This window comes from Argiope bruennichi, chromosome 2, assembly GCF_947563725.1.
Source record: "Argiope bruennichi chromosome 2, qqArgBrue1.1, whole genome shotgun sequence".
In the NCBI taxonomy this organism is placed as follows: Eukaryota; Metazoa; Arthropoda; class Arachnida; order Araneae; family Araneidae; genus Argiope; species Argiope bruennichi.
The window spans coordinates 120,793,767-120,810,496 of NC_079152.1; the positions used below are offsets into that span (position 1 = coordinate 120,793,767).

The 16,730-nt window shown below is 28.1% G+C and overlaps 2 protein-coding genes across 2 annotated transcripts in view; both read right to left on the reverse strand.

Moving 5' to 3' along the window:
• The window catches only part of LOC129962097 (poly(A) RNA polymerase, mitochondrial-like), a 29,084-nt gene extending 24,831 nt beyond the window's left edge, over positions 1–4,253 (reverse strand). The window contains exon 1 of the mRNA XM_056075821.1: positions 4,235–4,253. The gene's annotated coding sequence lies outside the window, so the exon portion shown is untranslated. The remainder of the gene's footprint in view (positions 1–4,234) is intronic.
• Positions 4,254–7,354: 3,101 nt separating this feature from the next.
• On the reverse strand, positions 7,355–16,422 carry LOC129962006 (ATP synthase subunit s, mitochondrial-like). The gene is made up of 4 exons (XM_056075668.1): positions 16,067–16,422; positions 10,952–11,160; positions 8,204–8,366; positions 7,355–7,699 (listed from the first exon to the last, which is right to left on the reverse strand). Exons 1-4 carry the CDS (start codon positions 16,153–16,155, stop codon positions 7,576–7,578), a joined length of 585 nt encoding a protein of 194 aa, XP_055931643.1. The 5' UTR covers positions 16,156–16,422; the 3' UTR covers positions 7,355–7,575.
• Between the last annotated feature and the right edge of the window lie 308 nt (positions 16,423–16,730).

The window sequence follows — 16,730 nt, forward strand, 5'->3', positions numbered from 1 at the left end:
CTAGAAGCTAATAATTTTCGTTGCTGAAGAGTTTTAACTTTCCGAATTCTTCTAAATTGTAAATTGTAAATTCTAAAAAAAGATAGAAACAATGATAGACAAAAAACTGGAAACAATAATGGAAATAGAAAAAAAGAGAGAGAAAAAAAAAAAAGCTGATACAAATATAGTAGTAACATTGAAAACGGCTTTGAGCTTTTTTTTTCAACAGTGAAATATATATTGTTGCAAAATACTTTAAAATATATTTCAAAAAATTTATTAAATATTGTAAGAAAAATTGTAGGATAAACAAATTTGGTATCATTAAAAGGATATATATATATATTTTAATTTTATAATGCTATAAAAACTATTTTTCTACTGTAAACTTTTAAAAAGTTATCCCGAATAAAGACTAATATTTCGCTTAATTTTTAATTAATTAAAAAAAATTTTAATCACTCTGAAAAGCACATTTTTACCCACCAAACTAAATATTTGCCAAATTTGATTGATACATGTCAAAAAGGTTGGTTTGTAAAGTCAGCACATGTACAAACAGACAGAAGCTTTTTCCTTATGTTTAAATATCAAAATTTAGTTAAAATACCAATACATTTTCTCACTAGACATTCTTGCCAGCAGGCTTATGCGTTTTTAGTAAAGACTAATCACTCCCTAGCTCCTTTTTTCAATGAGCTAAGAATGATTTATTGGACGTTTAACTCGTACGGAAATGTCTGGTCCCAATACCCTTCTCGTGCCCCTCCCCTTTTCCCCCCTACTAAATAGAAAAGTAGCTGTACATTTTATGTTACGGACATACAATACCCTTCGTAAAAAGACTACTAGGATTCTTTTATGTTTGTTAAGGTCCATGGCAAGGCGGAAGAAAAATTAACCCTGTATGCAGGAAATATGAAAGAGACCTTATGAACGTCGCCCAATTGGAAGCAATCGACTAAAGACCGATCCTGCTTAATTCTTGGTCTTATACTCAAGAATGTATTTGATATTGTCGATATTAAACACCATTTTTATTTACTTTATTGCTTTTGTAATCAAGGAAAAAGAACAATATAAAGATAGATTAAAATAAAACCTAAAATATTATTATACTACGATATTTCAAATTAAAGGTTCGAATCACCTTAATAATTATTTTTTGTATAATTTCTGTGATAAATTTGAAAAGAGAATATAAGTAGTCTATAGAAAATATAAGGATCTTTTTGATCTACCGTCAAAGAGATTTTTTTCCTTAATCTGTTCTCTCCTAGCAGATAACAAATGGTCAAGATCAATTACATGATGTTATTGATACCGGATAAGATTAATGTATTAATCATTGGAAGGAGTAATAGGATTTAATTGAACAAAATTAAAACACAGTGCCTGAAAATTTGCAATTGTAGGATGTCCCCTTTCCGAAAACTAAGAGAACTGCTCCACTTCGGACTCCTTCATGGTTTTTTTCTATCATTTTTCCTGATAGGTTTTCCAATATCCTTCTATTGATAGCGTTTGAAAAAGTCATAACAATAGTTTTTGATGCAAATTTAATTGAATTTTTTATTTCTTAAGATTTGAAGTCTGATTGGAAGAATTTACTTGATAAAATAAAATATCATAAATCCCATTATGGGTTTGAAGGGGTTTATACATTCCAGCTTATTTTCATCAAATAATCTACAAACAAGTTCATTACATTTTCAGAGAATAAATGTAGATTATTCAAAGAATAGTAGTTGATTAGAAAAGATATATAGAAATTTATAGAACAATTAAAGGTCCATGCTACACATTCAACATTAATATAACAATATAAACGCATACCCGGCAGCTGAACATAAATGCTAAATAGAGAATCAGTCAATAAATATTAATTTTGGATTTTAAGAGGAGTCGGTGCATAACTAAGCAGGTATTCCATGTATGACATGGCTAGAGCCGAAGAAGAAACATGAGCTCTAATGTTAGCTAACTATTTAATAAATAAACACCGCGTTCCCCAATGATATAAGTAGACGGTTTTGTTTCACATTGAAAACACATTTACATTATAAGGATGATTATTGTTAGATGTATACTTTGGAAACGAAATCGAAATAATTAGGGATGTACCAGCTGCTTTCGGTGACCAGCTGGTCTGTCCATCATTCATTTAGTATTACTTTAATTATGTCAATTAAAGTATTTGCAATAAATTTAATTTTTGTTAAATTAATGCATGAATTGCAAAAAAATAACAAGTTACATATAATTGTAAGTTATTATAAAAATACTGTTTATGAGAATTTTTTTTGAGAATTTTTTTTAATACTTAATTTTAGTTTAATTCTTCTTTAATTCTTAGTTTTTTATGTGAATTACTGTTTAAGCAAACTATAATATATAAATAATTAACATAACCTTCGAAAAGAATTATCTTGCAGTTGATAGAGGACTTATTTAATGATTGGGCTAAGAAGTAAATATATTAAAACTAATAGAAAGTTAATTTTTAAAATTGCTTTTTATTAAATGATAGAAAAAACCCATAAAAAGCTGGTCAAATAAAAAAATCAACTGTATTTTATTAAGAAAAAAAAAAAAAAAAGAGAGAGAGAGCGAGAGAAAAAGATGATAATCCAGTTATACCTAATTTTTAATTTTATGTTAACCTAAAATAAATGAAATAAAATAAATAATAGAAATGACAATAATAAAGTAGATTTGAATCTTCATCCAAAATATTATAGAAAGCCAAGATTGTAGATTTGAATTGTTTAGTTTTATATTATCTTTAAAAAATTAAAATGACAATAATATGCGCATAAAATTGTATTGAATATCACTGCAATGTGCTCATATAGAAGTATAGTTTACTAAACCAATGAAAAATATGTTTAAAAGTATTTTGAAAAATACTAAGATCAAAGAAGAAAAATATTGAATAAAATTAAAAAAAAAAAAAAAAAGATAACTGAAAAATTAATTTTTTTAAAATTTAAAATGTTTTTGGTCAGTGATATATTTCGAAGTTATAAAGAAAATGCTGGAATTTTGTTAATTTTTTATTAAAATTTTAATTTAATTTTTGAAACAAGATTTCTTAATATTGCTATCTAAGAAATAGCTAATTGCCAACCAAATTTGGAAGCTCTAAGTCCAACAACCTGCCTCGAAAGATGCAATTTATTGATAGCATGCCAGCCTATAAATTTTATTATATTAAAAGTATGAATAATTTTATCTCATATTTTTTAACAAAGAAAAATCGTTCAGCTTTGATTGAAAAATGAAAATGATTTGTCTTTCATTTATAATATTGCTGAAAATCAAAATTTAAACATTTGTTAAAATAAAGAATATTATAAGATTTTATAATTAAAAAGATATATGTCTAAATATACTTTTATTTTAAAGATGAATTAAAATATTTTTTTAATTTGGAAACATTTTCGAAAGTTATTGCAGAAAAACTTCAAACTTTTTCGCTGTTTTTAAATAATAAAAATTAAAAAATTGCTCTACCAAACATTACACTTTCCTACCCTCCTTTCCTACATATTTATTCTTCTCTGCATACACACGCGCACGTTCTCCTTCATTAGAAAAAAAATTTGCATTTAGTAAAAATTTATATATATATTATATGGAGAGTCCTTGCAGCCAAATGTTATTTCGAATCGCAATAACATAAAAGCATTTATTTATTCAAATTTCGCATGAAAATATTTCTATTATTATCGACTGTTGGAGACGTTTTCTTTCAAATGAAAAATAATTATACAATAAAAAAATAATAAATAAATACATTTATATTTTCAATAAGTTATTTAATATATAATAATTTTTAACAAATGACCTAAAAAATTCTTAATAAATAAATACATTTTAATAATAATAAAGAATTTATTTACATCAAAATCAATTTAAAATAAAAAATTATGAGATGAATTTCTGAAAGAGTGTAAAAGAAACGAGTTAAGTTTTAGAAAGAGTAAAAGAAACGAATCAGTTTGACGATTCCAAGTGTTGGCGGAATAAAATAAAAAACAAAATCGCGTAATAGGAAATGAAAAAGATTGGCATAATTCGCCACAAATGTGCTTATTCGCCAAATCTTATAACCCCTATTATAGCTAATCCTGCAATTGGAATAGTTCTTGTTAGCGCCTATAGATGGCTGTAGACTGCTGGCGCCGTCTACAGGCACTAATTGGAACCTAGCTTGATCCTCCAATACGTCCTCCGGTTAACTCTACCCGAATGAAAGCACATTGACTATAAATGTAAACAAAACATTCTACAAGAGATGTGCACTTCATTTCAATTCGAAACATAAAAGTCACTGTCCATTAAAATAAATATTGTAATCATTACATTAATTATTTATAGTCCAAAAAAGTCTAAAGAAAAAGGACGACGTTTCTTCAGAAACCGTTTTAAGCCAATAAATTTTCGCAAATAACATTTTGTGTCATTATAAACGAAATGAAAAATTCTCGGTATACTTCTTATATTTTGAGGATTAACAAAACTCGCAACTTAACAAAATGGGCCAGTAATTAAGAAGTTTAAATCTGAAAAAAAATTGACTGGAGTTTTTGTTTCATATACTTCAGTTAGAATCCTGAATAATTATTGAAAGTTTCCTTCTATTGCAAAATGAGGTCTGTTTCCATGAGATAGATGTGATACCTTTTATTAAAGGCAGATACACATAGTTTCAAATGTTTAAAACTTACGTATTCTGTATTTGTACGTTATTATCGCATGCACTGGACCCACTCATTTTTAAATAGATAATTAGATTAGATAAAAGTACTATATTCCCATTTCTTTTAAAGCCCAAATATTGTATATAAATTCTTGCTGAGCAGAAAATTTGTTTTGTGAGATATTTCATGTACTCCCGATTATCCTTGGAGCGAATTATCCGCGCCTGCCGCACTAAGATTTCTTTTTTTTTTTCTTTTCTTTTTTTTAGCTTCCAAGCAAAGAGAAAATGCTTCCAAAGCAAGAAGCAAACACAAATGACTAATTTCTTCAAAAAGTGTAGTTTTACAGTTATGCTTTTGTAATTACATAATACATTACAGTATTAAAACAATACATATGTATTAATTTTTCTGTGCATCCTTGACGCCGCTCGTAAGTACAAAGCACTTTTCTGTTTTCATTAACAAAATGCATTTTAGGTTAGTTTTGAGTGATATACAAAAATATTAAGCGTTAGTTAAACATTTCCTGCTGTTTATTTTACGTTTTATTGTACATAAAATGATTTTTCAAAGTTGGAATGACTGTTTTCTCTTTTGCTATACCCGTTTTTAGCTTTTTTCGGATTATCCGCGGGTTTTGTTATCCGAGGCGGCCGCGCCACCCAATTCCGCGGATAATCGGGAATGTACTGTATTTACTTTTCTGAGCCGAGCTTCAATTCTTTTAAAATATATTCTGTTTCTATGAGATGTATGATACCTTTTATTAAAGGCAGATGCAGATAATATCAAATGTTACTTATTCTTATATAGAACTTACTATATAGACTTATATAGAATATAGAACTTACATATTCTGTTTTTGTATGTTATTATCGCATGTGCAGTACCCACTCAAACATTCTATATTATTTATTAGATTAGATAAAAGTACTACATTCCCATTTCTTGAAGTGCCCAAATATTGTACATAAATTCTAGCTGTGCAGAAAGTTTGTTTTTTGGGCTATTTCATGCATTTACTTTTCTGAGTCAAACTGATTCTTTTAAAATATATTCTATTTCTTTGGGATGTATGATACCTGTTATATTACCATATTTATACAAATACATAAAATATTTTCTGCTTGAATTTTACCCAAACTCTCTAGATGTGTAGGAATGAATTTAAGGAATCAGAGCCTCAAACTTTTTGACTATTTGCGAATGTTTAGTTTTTATACCAGATTATTACCAATAGAGATACACCTAAACATATTTAAACCTGCATTCCAGGCAGGCAGTGTTCCCTTTCGTATAAAAAGAAAATTGCAAATGCGAGTCAAAAATTCATTGTTTAAAAAGTTACTGAAAATTTTTAATATATTTATTTCTACATTAGTACGTGATAATTCTGTGTTGTATTATCAATATTTTTCAATAAGAAGGCTTTTAAATTTGGCACCCTTTCATTCCTCTTCAATCTCAAACCATTCCCTCTCTGATACTACTGGTAGCAAAAACTTACATTTGAAACAAATTTCTTAATTTTTTTCTCGAACTCTGCTGAAAATACTTTCACTACCTGCATTGTTTTGAGAGAAGATTCAGGTTAAGGGGTTTTCCTATTTTCCCGTAGTTTTTCACTATATATCCGTAATTTTTTTTCAACTAATTTCCATAGGAACTACGGAAATTCCGTTGCTATTGGAGGGTATTCAGAAGCAAGATATTCTATCTGAGCTGTTAAAAACTGCATATTTTATTTATTTATTGCTCTTTTTTTGAATTGATATCCTTACCAGCGAGGCTTTGTCACATTTTTTTCTAACGGTTATAAACTCGCTGGCGATAATATGTAAAACTACATCTAAGATTAATCTTTACTCCTGATAAAATAAAGTGATTTGTGGTTTTTATCATGATTGATTTTAAAGACTCTATAGCACAACGAAATTTTATACTACACATACATATAATTAAAGCATACAACTTTAAAACTTCACAAATCCCCCCCCAAAAAAAATTATGATAGTAATTAAAAACAAAATCATGAAATTACTATTTCACAAATCTTGCATACTTCAAAAAACACATACATTCTACTTTAAAGAATAAAAAAAGAACCATGTCAAATTTTATTTACATTTATACCTCTTTTTAATCTCTTAGTGTTGCAAGATTATTAAAATAACAAAATTTAACTTCCTTTACCATCTGTGTTTATAAAAGAAATTAGTCCTTCATTATATAATGACATGAGAGTGGTGGTCTGCCACTTTTTAGTCTGCTCTGGCCAGACTAAAAAGTGGCCATCTTAAGTGCCTTTCCTTTGAAAATGGTAGAAAAATCCATCCCACTTGTAAAAAATTGCTTTGACCATCCAGCTTCACCAGATGCACCCAGATCACATTCTGGGTTGCATCGGACTTTCTAAGGGAGGCTTAACATCCGATCCCCTTATTATTATAGATTTTTTGGTGGTCAACAACCTATTGGAGCTGATCTGACATTGTCATATCTATTGAGGATAAGCAACAACAACAGAATTTTTACCGCTTCTTTTTATTTCATATATTAATCAACTTGATATTTTGCAAAAATAGAATAAACTCTTAAATTTTTAAATGGCTATAAATGAATTTTAACACTGAGTAGTCAGGGGAAAAAAATAGAATACAAAATAATTGTTCAATTTTATTATTATTTGTAAATACAGAAGCTAGAGTGATTCTGGATAACATCATTTTTTCCACTTTCATAATTAGAAATATTTGCAACTATACACTAACACTGACTGACTGTTTTTAAAACATTTACTTTAATTTATACAATGAAATACAAATGTGAAATGTTGGCAAATAACACCATATAATATATATACATGATACAATGATGAAAAATATTATGTCTCTGGTATCATAGGGAAGCGCAGTTTACATTCAGGCAAATTCTTCAGCAGAACATGCAAACAGTGCTCTTTGTCTCTAACTTCAGGAAGATCATACAGATATAAAACTTTCAAGTTCCTGTAAACACATAAATGAACATTATAAAAAATCAATGGATTAGAAATATACTAATATAATTTTTTTGGCATAGATGTAAATGGTAAAAATGAAACATATAAAATACATTTATAATGAATTTGTGATGTTAAAAAAAAGCTTCTTTTAATTAAAAAGGGCTTTTAATTTAGATAAGGATAGCTTAATTAAAATAGTTATTTCATATCAGTTTAAAAAAATATCAATCTAAGGGCCATTTCAAAAGAATAAGAGTTTAGGCATTAAAGACAGCTTGATGGAAGCCTATTATTTCTAATTTAAATTTGATTCAATTACATTTAAGAATCTCCAATATAACTTCACAAGTAATTAACATCATGAATAATAGTTGCATCTTTTTTAACAGAATGAATTTTAACTCGATGAACAACATTCTAGTTTTCACAATCAATTTTTTTAAAAAAAAAAATTCAAATGAGTTATGATATATAAAAGAAAAACATTTGTTATTCAGATAACACTTACGTTAGCTTAGCCACAGATAGAATTCCATTATCAGTCACATTTCCACAACTAACAATTTCAAGGTTTTGAAGAGAGTTCTTAACTGCAGATAACATACTAATGCAAGTATCTTCTATATAAAAACATTTGTGTAACTTAATGGTTTTCACATATTTTAAGTCATCTAAAAAAAACAACAAAAAAAAAAACAGTAATTTAATTCATAGGAGTAGAGTAATAGGTGACTGTTATAATAAGCATAAAGAACTAAAATTATAAAAAAATATGTTGGAGTGTTAATGTTTACATCCAAAATTTTTTTTGTTCAAATATATAAGTGAATAATCTAAAACTCTTTTTCTTAAATAGTAAAAGGTAATAAGAATAATCAACCAATAGAGCAATTATATTAATTAAATTATACTATGGAAGCAAACTACCTGAGATGCAATTTGGCATGACTGGAATAATCTACCTTGATGCACATTTCTGTTTTTAATTTGGAATGGAGAATATTAGATATGGCCTAGTTGGCAGCATAATTTGGATATTAATTAATCTGAACTAAATAAATAATTTTAACAAAGTATTCCTAATAAAAAAAAATTTTTGTTAACAAATAATTTGAGTAAAAAAGGATTAACTCAACATAATAAATATGTAATTACAAACATCATGCTTCAAAATAACTATCATATTACAAAACTTTTTAGCAAAATTATTTAAAAATTGCAAATGGATTATTATAGCACAAGTTTTAATTAATGCTCATGCAACTAGACAGCTATGTAAAAGAATTTGATGAATTTATACATGCGAAGCAAGTACAGGCACTACAGTAGACTCCCGATTATCCGCGCCTGCTGCACTAAGTTTTTTTTTTTTTTGCTTCCAAGCAAAGAGAAAATGCTTCCAAAGCAAGAAGCAAACGCAAATGACTGATTTCTTCAAAAAGGTGTAGTTTTACGGTTATGCGTTTGTAATTACATAATACATTACATATGTATTAATTTTTCTATGTACCCTTGACGTCTCTCGTAAGTACAAAGCACTTTTCTATTTTCATTCACAAAATGCATTTTAGGTTAGTTTTGAGTGATATACTAAAATATTGAGCGTTAGTTAAACATTTCCTGCTGTTTATTTTACGTTTTATTGTACATAAAACGATTTTTCAAAGTTGGAATGACTGTTTTCTCTTTTGCTATACCCGTTTTTGGCTTTTTTCGGATTATCCGCGATTTTTGTTATCCGCGGTGGCCGCGCCACCCAATTCCGCGGATAATCGGGAGTGTACTGTACTTGTACTATAATACACTTGTGACCATTCACCTTTAAAAGACTTTCAGTCCTGAGGAAAAGTGGGTTAATATGGATTAAAAAATAATGTACACTATGAATTACTTCTCACAACATTTTACATAGCCATTTAAAATGTCTGTTTTTTTTTCAATTTTATTTACAATAATCCTACAAAGATGTACAGTATGTGCCAGTCATTTCTTGCTCTTGTCATCTAATTGGCATTCAAAATTATGAAGTTCATCCCAAAATAACCTTCATATACCATCCAAATGGAATGTCAATATAACTAAGCCAAACACACTATTTTAACTTAAAGACAGAATTAAATATATCGAATAATTTCCCATTAAGCCATAAATTTTGAACTAAAAACTTTATTCTCCTCATTTGCATGAAAAATAATGTCTTTTGAAAAACAATTGCATTCTCTCATCTTGTGCATTTCCTAATTTGTAACAACACAAACTTTAAGTAACATCAGCATATTCTGATAATAATGCTTCTTAAATTTCAAACAGTATATTTCTCTTCTATTTCTTTACAGGATCTGTTGTGTCAAGACATCTATTTAAGTACATTTTCATGGTTGGCATGATAATTTATATGAATGTTTCCATAAATCATGATATTGAATCAAAGCTCAGTAGCAATTAAATCTTATATAAAAAGAAATAAAATTTTCCTCTAAAATATATTTATTGACAGGTATTAGCTGCAGACGTTATATTCTAGATGTTCTACCAATCAATATGATAAATTAAAACTATAATATTACATGAAAAAATATTATTAAATCAATTCAGAAAGCAATACTCCTTTGATATGGACAAATTAGAATTTGGAAACGATTGTTATTGTAAATAAATTAAAATATATAGATGTAAAATAAAAATGGACTTTCAAGCATCCATTTAACCTTTAAGAGTTACCACTTATTAACTAAAGCTTCAAAGAAGCATGCTTGCAAGTAGACAGGTTACATAATTTTATACATAAAAATATTTTGGATAAAATTTGCATTGTGCTAGTGTAAGCAAAATAATTGACTAAATAAGATTTGCTGGCATTGGATTTTGGTTCACTGCTAAAAAGTGGCATACGACAAGGGAATATGATATATGTAAAACAATTAAGAGCTACTCCCAACCAGCTTTAGCATACAGTCCACAAAAATCAAATTAGATGATCTGAAAGATTGATCCTTCACACATTTTAAAATAGACAATATCATGAATGCAAAACAGTTTTCACTATGGCAAATCCATGTATTAGTCTCTCCTACAGAGGTATGAGCTGCCATCTGAGTGAGGGTAGCTTGCCTCACACCCTTATTGTACCCACATGAGAACCAAGAATTTGTTTACTTATATAGTAATTTCATATCCCTATATATGAGGTGTCCCTGTCATATGTTTAAGGGGAAAAAAAACAAAAACAAAAATAGAGATCCAGCATTTAACTTACTTAAGTATGGAAATCCTACGTGCATTATACACGATTCAGTTGCGTCAATTTCTTCAATTACATTTTTTGGTAAAAACTCCATCTGTAGAATATTATAATCAGACACCCATTTTTCATGGTTTTTCCATTTAACAGATGCTCCACATCTTAACAGCCACTCTGCTGCAGCACGATCTGGGCCAACATCTTTTATTCGTTGCTCGTCAACTCTACAGATTAAGAGAAAATTGATCAATTACTTTTTTAAATAATAGAAGGTAGTAAATACTAAAATAAAACATTAAAAATGATGGTTATGCACATAACTTTAAAGCTTGTTCAGATTATTTTTAATAAGAAAAATAATTTTAAATAAAAAATAACTATATAATGTTGATTTCCTAGCAATACTTTTTAAGTATATATATAGAGTGAGCACAAAATCTTTTCTTGATTACAAAATATCTCAGTATAACTGTTAAAGACAGAAATCTAAAATTTGTAACATTGTATAGCTCTGCTTTTAAAGTATTTCTTTCCATTAAAAAGATGATACATCTAGCCCATAAATTCAAGCAGTGAATGAAAAGACAATTTTTTATGAAATCATATTAATAACAGAAAAACCAAGATGTTGTTCTATGAAAGTAAATTGGCCATTTCTGTTCATTGGGAGTTTATATGTTGTTATGGATGCAATCTTCCAAAGGTCAAGACCATAAAAGCAATTGTATCAAAAGTTAAAAGAAGTTAATGATGTTGGTGAATATTTCAGGTGCCAAGAGGGTGCAGTAAGTGATGCAAATGTGGATCTCGTTCATCACTCCAGCCTTCAAATAAATGACTGTTCCAGATATGCTGAATTTTCAATTCAGACTCTCAACAGAAATAAGTGATAACATCATATTTATTTGTCCGATATGCTTATTTTAAGTTTTGCATGTTTGCATAAATATGCATGTCTGTCCTTTGAAGATTACAGAGACAGACAGTCTTGACATTCTGCAAAATATAAGAAAATACACAAAGAAATTTATTAAAGTAATCAATTATATTACAAACTAAACATATGTCTAGGTACAATAGTTTTTGAACAATAAATTCTTAAAATCAGAAAAATTTTTGATCTTTTTTTTAAATTTTATTTATCACCTATGTAATGCATTTCACAGTCACAAATGCAAAATAAATTTCAGTGCAAATGGGTGATAAGTAAAACTAACAAAAAAAAAAAAAAAGGGAGGGAGATAAAGTAACTTGTAAAAAAAAATATCTTGATCTTTTAAGCAGCATATACTTTTAGAGTGATAGAATGTCTAGTTTATTAAATAATGAAATTGTTTATTAAGTTTATAATTATTTCATGATTTTCTAAAACAATACAATATTTTATAATAACTAAAAATCTAAAATTTATTAAATAAGAGATTGAGAATTTTGAATTAATGTGCAAGATTATGGGATGTTTGGAGAAAGTTCAAAGAAATCACATATTCAATAAACATTATATAAAGGAGAAAAATTTTAAGTTTATAAAGCTTAATGTTTTGTATACAAAACTGCCTTCTACTTTATATTGATTGACAATCCTCCAAAGTATGGCAGAAAATCTTACACGTAATTAATTCTGAATGACCCAGAAGGAGGTAAAAAGATCCAAAAGAACAATTACTAATAGAAATTCATTTTTATTAAAATTATACATGAAACTTAAGAATATAATAATGGGTAAATAGCTTAGATGCGAAAAAGATTTCAATTTTAACCAGTTAACAGCAGAATTCATTTTTTTTAAATCTCTGAAGTCCCCCTTTTTAAAATTAAGCAAGGATGCCTATACAAGTCGAACACGTTACAAATCGGTGCATGGTAAATTTTACAAAAAATCATAATAGAGTATAAAAAACTTCATTTTTATTAGATAAAAAATTACACATCAATTGTGTCAAAATGAAGATTTGAACTGATGCATATACACATTAAACACACTTAATTGGTTAAAAAAAATATTTGTGTCCAAAATGTTCATTTATATAACAGCTAAAAGATAAAATAATTTTGATAAGTATAATAAAATACTCAATTTATTCTTCAGGCATCACTTGTGTAGTAATGTCTTAAAAATAAATAGAAGTAAATAACGATTGCATTCAATCTCTTTTCAGCTATAGAGGAAGAAAACATTAGTGAGCTAAAACATGATAAAGCTATTATGTATGGAAAGAGAAGTTGATTTTATGTGTTAGCTTTAGCAGAAAGTTGATATCATAAAGAAACACAGCATTAGTGATTTTTTTTATAAGTTTCTAAATGCCTCAACTATAAATATTTTAGCAATTTTTCAGGAAAACAACGTAAAAAAAAATTATTTTACTGCAAGTTATACATGCAAACAACAAAAATACAAACTTTATTAAGACACATTAATATTATAATAGATCTGAAAAATAATCCTATATTTCACTGGAAAATAAAGTAGAAATTAGCAATATGAAACAAAGCTTAGTTCAAATATTACAGATTCATTACTTTTTTATATTTATATTCTGTTATGAAGTTATACAAGAACTACTAGGAATGGATTCAAAATTTTAATCGTCAGATTAATACAAAACCTCCACTAGCATTTACTCTACAAAACTCTATACTATAACAACAAGCAAATACTTTATTCACAACAGATTAAGCATGTATAATCAATCTTCAGAGGAATCTTATCTAGAATGATCTTAAAACAAGGACTGCAATACCTCAAATTTCAAAAATTATGAAGGAAATAAAAAATTACTAACAAGTCTCACAAATTTATCTATGAACAGCATTTGATAGAAACACATAAAATGCCAAAATTTAAGAATGTTTTGAAATTTTATTGTATAAGCAAAATGACAAACTTGATTAGAAAGTGAAATCCATCATCATTTGTAATTTAAATAAAATGAAATTTCTAACCCTCAATCAGTGGTACATTATATTAAACCAAACACATCAACACATTTGGCTTTAAACTTTTGAGGAGCCCTATATTAAATTTTCTTTCCTACCTAAAAAACTGTATGGTTGAAGTTCTATCCTCTAATAATAAAATATTTTAAATCTAAATAGTTTTTCCTGCCTTTAATTTTCTTATGAGGAGATGGAATGATATATGTCCCATGAGCCTTCGAGGCATACTTTGTCCATTTTCTTCAAATACCTCAAAAGTATGTATATCTGCAATTGTAAAAGAAAGAATTTTCCCTCGGTCAGTATTCAAATCAGACACTCTTTAATAGCATTTTAATGAAAGTTGTTGTCTTTGAAAGCTTCCGAACGAAGTTGGCCACCCAGGCTGAATTTTGCTATCAACAAAGTCTTATTCCCCTCCTCCTCCACCTTTTTTTTTCACAAGGGAAGAAACAAATTCATTTTCAATATATGTGTTGATAATTATTCAACTCCAGCAAAGAAATATGATACAAAAAAACACCAGTGAATACTAAGTTAATCATAGGAGCATCAATTAAAATCTCCTCCTCCACCCTGGCCAGTTGTAAACAGTCTCACAAAGAAAAGTCGTGTACTTTCCCATGCATATATCCAGTAATCTAATTATATTTTATATAAAAGAATATGCTTTGAAAAACATGGGGCAAGATTTCAAAAGCAAAAGAAATTCATAAACTGAAAGGGACACTCAGCCATTCTGAGAAACCACAGTACATTGTGTTGAAAAAGAAAAGAATGAAAGCTAATAACTTGGTTTCACATGAGCAGCGAAGATACAAAAGCAGGATATTCTTATCTGAGTAGTTCTAGTAAAAACAATTTCAGGTGTAGCACTTTTTAAAAGCATATCTGTAATTTTAAAAAAAAATATTTTTTTTAAATGCTTTGTATTTAAAATGCCATGAAACACATATGTGTGTATTCATTTTAAGATACTATTTAATGACAATTTATATTAAATCTATTGAAAACATATACACTTATTTAAATCAAATATTTAATCAAAATTAAAAGCAACTGATCCACAAATTCAAATGCTGCCCTTTACACTAGCTGATGAATCATAGAAGGCTGATGGAGCATTTTTATCCTCTTTCACAATGTTAATAATTAATAAAGAAATTGCCCTTTTAATGACTAAATTTATTTAGAATACATTCCCTGAATCTTCATTACTTATACAGTAAGCATTTATTCAGAAAATCATTTTCTTACACTACAAATAAAAATTAAAAAAAAAACAACCCTCCATCATCTTAAAAGGTATGAATTTAAACTTTTTAGACCAGTCTAAATAATATTTAATGGTACTGTAATTTTTTTAAATGCAAGAAATATTTGAATTTACATTAAAATAATTTTTGGGATAATATGATAAGAACAGGTTAAAAAAAACCATTTTAAAAAGGTGGACCAAATATTACTTTACCACTTCTCAAAAAAATTAAAAAGTGAAATAAATGTACTGGAATTTAATGGAGCTCAGGATATTTCTATTCCCATGCTCCTCATCTCCAGCATGTCTTTAAATTTTTAAACAATCCTCTTAAAATCCCTTTAGAATGTGATTTAGAAATTTAACATGGTAGACTAGTAAGAGAAAATATCAACAAGCATACCAACAATAAAATAAGGCATTATGCATCTATAACAATTTTTAAGGAAAAAGAGAAATAATGATTTCTGGCTAACTAATTGCATACATAAAACTGCACAGGAAATCTAATGGGACCAGCGAAAAATGTTATAATAGGAACAAAAAGTGCAAAGTAATACTGAATTTTTTAAAACTACTTTTCTAATCAATTTCTTTTTGGTATAATTTTTTTTATCTACCACAGTTGTTCTAATATAAGACACATAGACTACTAAAATATAAACTGTAGAACTGCAATACACAGTCAATCATTTTATAGTATTTATAATCACAATATTACCAGCTGCCATCATGTATAAACTTTCAGTATAACATAGACAAAAAGTTTGAAACGATTAGCATTTCTAATTACAAAATATTGAATCCATTAACAATTTATTAAATAAAACTGGTATAAGTAATGGCTAAATAATTTTCCATATTTGCGCCAGTCTTAAGGACAAATGATACTATTAATTAGGAAATAATAACCGAGACAAGTATTTTCTTACTTGTTGAAGACAGTATTGAGCCAAGTGTAAAATGGTCTTCTACTCGAAACTGACAAGGAGATACAGCATTTATTGAAATATTGTAACATATTTAGGCAGGGTTTTTTTTTTTTTTTTTTCTTTCCCTAAACATAAGTTGACAACAGAATGTTGATATCTCCTGCTGTTACAATTCTGTATTTTGCTTCTTCAATCTGCGATTAAGAATTGGACGCTTACATTTGATACTGAAACATGAAAGAAGTAAGATGGCTGTCATCTCCCGTTTCTATATATAGAGAGAGCAAAAAAAAAAAAGAAAAAAGAAGTTTCATCAATAAACACAAGAGAGCGCGTGCACACAAAAACATCAACAATAAATACAAGAGAGCGCGAGCGAGACTTGTTAACCGGAGGACGCTTGAATCCCCCCATTAGAAGTTCAAAGGAGGGGGGGGGGGGGGAGTTTAGAATCAGTGGGGGGGAAACAGCACTGGAGGACGGATTTCATTCCGGTAGTGATGGAAATGGGGGAATCGATGTATGGTTGCTTACGGAAAAGCTTTTTTCGCCAAAAGGTGAAAATTTATTTACCCGCCAAGAATGAAGCGCATTTTTGGAATATATAGAGTGGAGTGTGGACGACTGTCAGTCGGATCTATGATGAAAGCGGACCTTATTTATG

Excerpts from the sequence above, each read along its gene's own strand:
- LOC129962006 (XM_056075668.1), bottom strand. The coding sequence starts at position 16,155 with ATGTTACAATATTTCAATAAATGCTGTATCTCCTTGTCAGTTTCGAGT. Across the intron at positions 8,367-10,951 it reads CGTAGGATTTCCATACTTAA|ATGACTTAAAATATGTGAAA; the intron begins GTAAGTTAAATG and ends TGTTTTTTTTAG. Across the intron at positions 7,700-8,203 it reads CTATCTGTGGCTAAGCTAAC|GAACTTGAAAGTTTTATATC; the intron begins GTAAGTGTTATC and ends ATGTGTTTACAG.